At 35.3% G+C, this 4,609-nt stretch overlaps 1 protein-coding gene across 1 annotated transcript; it reads right to left on the bottom strand.

The window, feature by feature from the left end:
• Positions 1 to 549: 549 nt before the first annotated feature.
• LOC103405159 (large ribosomal subunit protein eL20y-like) lies at positions 550 to 2,580 on the bottom strand. The gene is made up of 4 exons (XM_008344121.4): positions 2,397 to 2,580; positions 2,093 to 2,208; positions 1,501 to 1,564; positions 550 to 1,079 (listed from the first exon to the last, which is right to left on the bottom strand). The coding sequence occupies exons 1-4, from the start codon at positions 2,409 to 2,411 to the stop codon at positions 738 to 740; spliced, it is 537 nt and encodes a 178-aa protein (XP_008342343.1). The 5' UTR covers positions 2,412 to 2,580; the 3' UTR covers positions 550 to 737.
• Positions 2,581 to 4,609: the final 2,029 nt, after the last annotated feature.

Raw genomic sequence — 4,609 nt, 5'->3', positions numbered from 1 at the left:
TGTCCTTGTGAGAATTTAGGCATGTTTTATGTCTTAATACATTGTCTGATTTTCATAGTATAATTTGGAGATAAGTAGTCTCTAGTTTATGGGAAGGGTAGCTGAAGAAATCTTATTAGTTACTATCGAGTGTAACCCTAGCAAAATTGTGATTCTAATCCATTTTCATTTGGGAGGTACATGACATGATTCATTTTTCTCCCTGAGGAGGCCTTGGTCATCGACTCATCATATATGTAGTTGTCATTCGATCAAATGACATCGGGGAAGGCAGAAAATCGAACTCAAGACGTTGAGTGCAAATGTTCACTGCATTGCTCCACTTAGTTGCCGGGAAATCTCACAAGATAGGAAAGCATGAACTTGACTCCCGCAAAATTGAGTGAAGTATTGCACCTGATATACTCATCTGCAGATGCAGATTACATGCAGCACAGGATACGCACCAACGAAACCAACGAAATCAGGCCGAAAGCCGGGCATCCGAGACAAAATTCCTAATCAAAAGTAATGATGCTCATACTTGAAAAGGTTTCACAAGGATCAGCATAAAAGAAAGTACCAAGCTCATTAAATTCATTATAAACTTGTAAAGTGCAATATTCAAAACTGAAACAATCCAGACAATAGAAAAAAAGATGCTCATACTCCCACGAAGAAGCAAAAATCCGGTAACTAGTTTAACTAATTAAAATGCAAAGCTTGCGGATGAAGGGAACCCGTAGGACATAACGAAATTACATAAAGAGGTTGGGCCTGGACGCCTTGTATGTCGTCTTGAGCTTCCTGCTTGGGGGCCTAACCTTCCTGAACACCAACGGGAACTTGATCTTGGAGTTATGGAACTGCTTGGTGCTCTCCCTCTTGCAGAGTTTTGCAGGGATGGTAGCTGTCTTGATGATTTGGATGCACGGAAACCTCACCCTGTGACGAGATGCCAACTCAGTGTACATCGCTTCAACAGCACCGTTGAGAGTTGTGTCCCGGTACTCCTTGTACATGTTGTGATAACCAGTTCGGCTCTGATATCGAAGCCAAATCCCATAGTTCTTGATGGTAGTAGGATATTTCTCAAAAATCTGCCATCAACAATATCAGAATTATTCTTTTCAACCCAAATACCCTGAATACTAAACAGTAAAGAACACTAGCAAAACAGTTCCTCTCAGTGTCAATATGTTCAACTTGGTGTCATCCAACGTTACACCAAAAAGAACCTTAAAATTTAAATCTTAAGTGACAACCTTCCAGAAGCTGCTACCACATAATATAGCGTATATCTCAGGAATAAAAAACCCCGGAACTTTTATCATAACAATATATGAAACGTTATCAGAAACTGAGTTCACAGTCAATTCAGCTCTAGGTTAAGCATACACAATCAAACTGAATTTTTATCTAAATCATGGCCCAGCTTAAGAAGCCAACAGACATTAGGCAAAAGAACTTCATGTTGGTTCATAGAGTACGAGAGAGATGATGAAAATGTAAGATGCATACCTCATTGATGGCCAAAACTTGTCCATTGCTTTTCTTCACTTTCTTCAACTTCCTCAAGAAGTACCTAATGATAAAAATACACATCAAGAGAACATCATCCGAATGAGATTGAAAACCCAAAAACACAGCTAAAGATGAAGCATTCGTGAACAATGAAAAGTTGATTAATCTTATACAGAATTAAATTTCTCTCGCTTTTCGGTTTACGGGGAGGCCAAGACCAAAACAACCACGACGACATCCATTCTAGGACTCAACTTCCTTGCCCCTACTATCATCCTAAAGCTAATTCAAAACGCAATCAGTTGGTTCATCTCACAAGTGCAGACAAGTTTTGCCCCTTCACCGAACTAGAAAATTATGCTTATTTCACTTTGATTTACACCATTCAAAAATAAAAACAAATATATAAAATACAAATTAGTTAGATTAGCACGAACGGTAAGTGTGGGTTTAGTTTATCTGGTATTATAAACCATAAATTACCAAAAAAATCTAATATTAAAAGTTAAATCTTTCTTCATTCCCAACAATTTTCAAGAACCAAATACAAGACATAGAGCAAAATAGATACAGATGGAAAAGAGCTTACCAGAACTTGGATTTGGCACGGACCTCATTGGTGGCCCAGAGCTTCATCCGGTAGATCTTGGGGTGCTCATCCTTCTCAGTCGGGAGGGCTCTCCCCACCACCTGGTACTGGTGAAACTGTTTCCACAAAACAAAACCCACCATTTTAATCTCTCTAAATCCATGCTTTCGGAAAACAAAAAGCTAAAAACTGATTGAAAAATCAAATAAAATCACAAAAAATGAAATCACAGAAAATGATTTCTGAAAACCAAAAACTGGGTTGTGATAAATAAGATCGACAGAGTAAGATCATCGCGGCTCACCCTGAAAACACCCATTTTGCGATGAGGGAGAGAGACGCCGCTGCTATGGCTGCTGAGTGCTGCTGGCTGCAAAAGCACTTTGTCTTCCAGAACCCTAACAAGTGAAGGTTAAAAAACCCTACTTCCCCTGCTCGGTGTATCTGGGCCTTCAAAAGTCTTAACTAAAGCCCAACTTATTGGGATTGAGAAGTTTTTTTAATTTCACTCCTTAATGCCCCAAATGTAAATTTACAGTGATGGAATAAAAACTTTATTTTCTTTTTTGATATAACGCTATAATTTGTAAATCCAAATCAGCTAATTGTTCTCGGATAGCATCTACTCCAGTAGAAAGATCTCTATTTCGAAATGCATCGAAGCCTTGGGTAGCAAAAAAACATGGGATGTTGTATTTTTAGGAATGGATTTCATATTCAAAAAATTGAGTAATCATTATAGGTGAAAAAATAAATAGATATCAAACTCATCGAAATATAAAATTTCGCATTTACAAATGAAGAAAAATATTATTAAACATTATTACTAAGTGACAGAAGAATTTTATTTTTCTCGAATGCACATAAAAAATCAATATGGTGTTAATGTGCATGCTCTCATGGACTTATTGACTTGGATGTACTTTTTTTTTTTTTTGAATTATTATTTAAATTCTTGAAGTGCAGGTTCACCACATCTATCGAGTTTTAAGTTTAATGACTTATTTAACCATGAGCTGATGATCTAGTGGTAAGTGGCAGATTACGAGACTTTCTTAAAATTAAAAATTGAAGATTTTGGGTTCGAAATGTGATGTTGGTGTGGAAACCAGACTTGTGACCAGGAGAATGTTGAGTTTTCCAGTCCACGGAAAATGTGGATAACCATGGCTTGACACCGATTGTCCCCCTTTAAAAATAATAAAAAATAAAAAAGTTTAATGACTTATTTGTGGTAACTGTTTATCTAAATTCGGAAACAAACAACACCCTGAAAACAGAGCTCAAGCCTCACGCCTCACTTAACTTTCACGTGTCTTAAATTTGCCCCTTATAGTCAAACTGTATTAATAAATTTAGGGAAATGTTATTGGTACTCCAAAAATCTTATTCTACACTTTTCACAAGTGTATTTTTCTTTCTAAATATAGAAAGTTTAAAGTGTAGAATGAAAGTTTTGAAGTGTTATCTATATTAAAATTGTTTATGTTGCACAAATAGATTCGGTTTTGTTAGAGTTTTACTTTTTTTAATTAAATTTTCAACCACACAGCACTTATGTGGTTTACATCTAAGCAACAATGGATCTTATTTGCAGCACGTATACGGTTTTAACAGATTTATATATGTATTTTTTTTTTTTTTTGTTAGTATGGGACAAATTGAGACACAAGTTGAGTTTTAAAGGTGACTTGAGTTTTAGAGAGTAATAAAATATGAGTTTTATATGGTTAGGTGAGATTTGATATTGAGTACCAAGGAATGCATATATGTAATTAAACTTAATCTGATTGCTTTTAGCTGGAAAGGAAGAAGAAAGAAAAAAAAAAAAAAACCTCTAAAGAAATAATTTAACTTACAATTTGTGAGAATTATCCATGGCATGTTTGCATATGATTTATTTGCTCATCGCATATGCTTACAAGGTGTCAATAGTACTGTTCGGGAGTTTTTAAACTCACTCTTAACTAGAATTTAGAGAGGATTACCCTAGCATTACCCTTTCCAATAGGCTTCTAAAATGAGCTCTTAACTCGAATTTAGAAAGGATTTAAAAAAAAATCAACTGTAATATAGGAAGGGAAAAATGTGCACCTAATGGTTCTTTATAATTAATGCTAATTGTTTTAAGTAAATATTTAATTTATATTGGCTAACTGACTCATAATCATTATGAATTATTGACTCATAATCATTATGATTCTTTAAAGTATGGAGAATAGTTAGAGCACAATTTCTTTTATAGAGCTCCTAAAGTAATATTTTGATAGTTCTCGCTAAAAATTGTGTAGGGTGCATTTTTGCTGACTACTATGAAGTGGTGCTAATGCTTACCATCCTATTTACTACTATTGAATGTGTTTAAATTTTAAGATTTATGTCTATACATTACACATAACTTGAAACTTAAACTTATTTAATATGTGGGACCATGATGTGGCACCTTGGGTGGCAAGAACGGTCGAAATGCCCATAGCACTTGACGAGCAAGTAAACAAACTAAGAGGCCTGATGTGG

Source organism: Malus domestica, chromosome 17 (genome assembly GCF_042453785.1).
Source record: "Malus domestica chromosome 17, GDT2T_hap1".
In the NCBI taxonomy this organism is placed as follows: domain Eukaryota; kingdom Viridiplantae; phylum Streptophyta; class Magnoliopsida; order Rosales; family Rosaceae; genus Malus; species Malus domestica.
Note: the sequence above shows the minus strand (reverse complement) of the source record. Positions and strands in the feature narration are given on the sequence as shown.

What these genes read in the sequence shown, in the direction of transcription:
- LOC103405159 (XM_008344121.4), bottom strand. An exon ending in CGTGCCAAATCCAAGTTCTG is followed by an intron (nt 1,565 to 2,092) that starts GTAAGCTCTTTT and finishes TTTTATCATTAG; the next exon opens with GTACTTCTTGAGGAAGTTGA. An exon ending in AAGTTTTGGCCATCAATGAG is followed by an intron (nt 1,080 to 1,500) that starts GTATGCATCTTA and finishes TGTTGATGGCAG; the next exon opens with ATTTTTGAGAAATATCCTAC.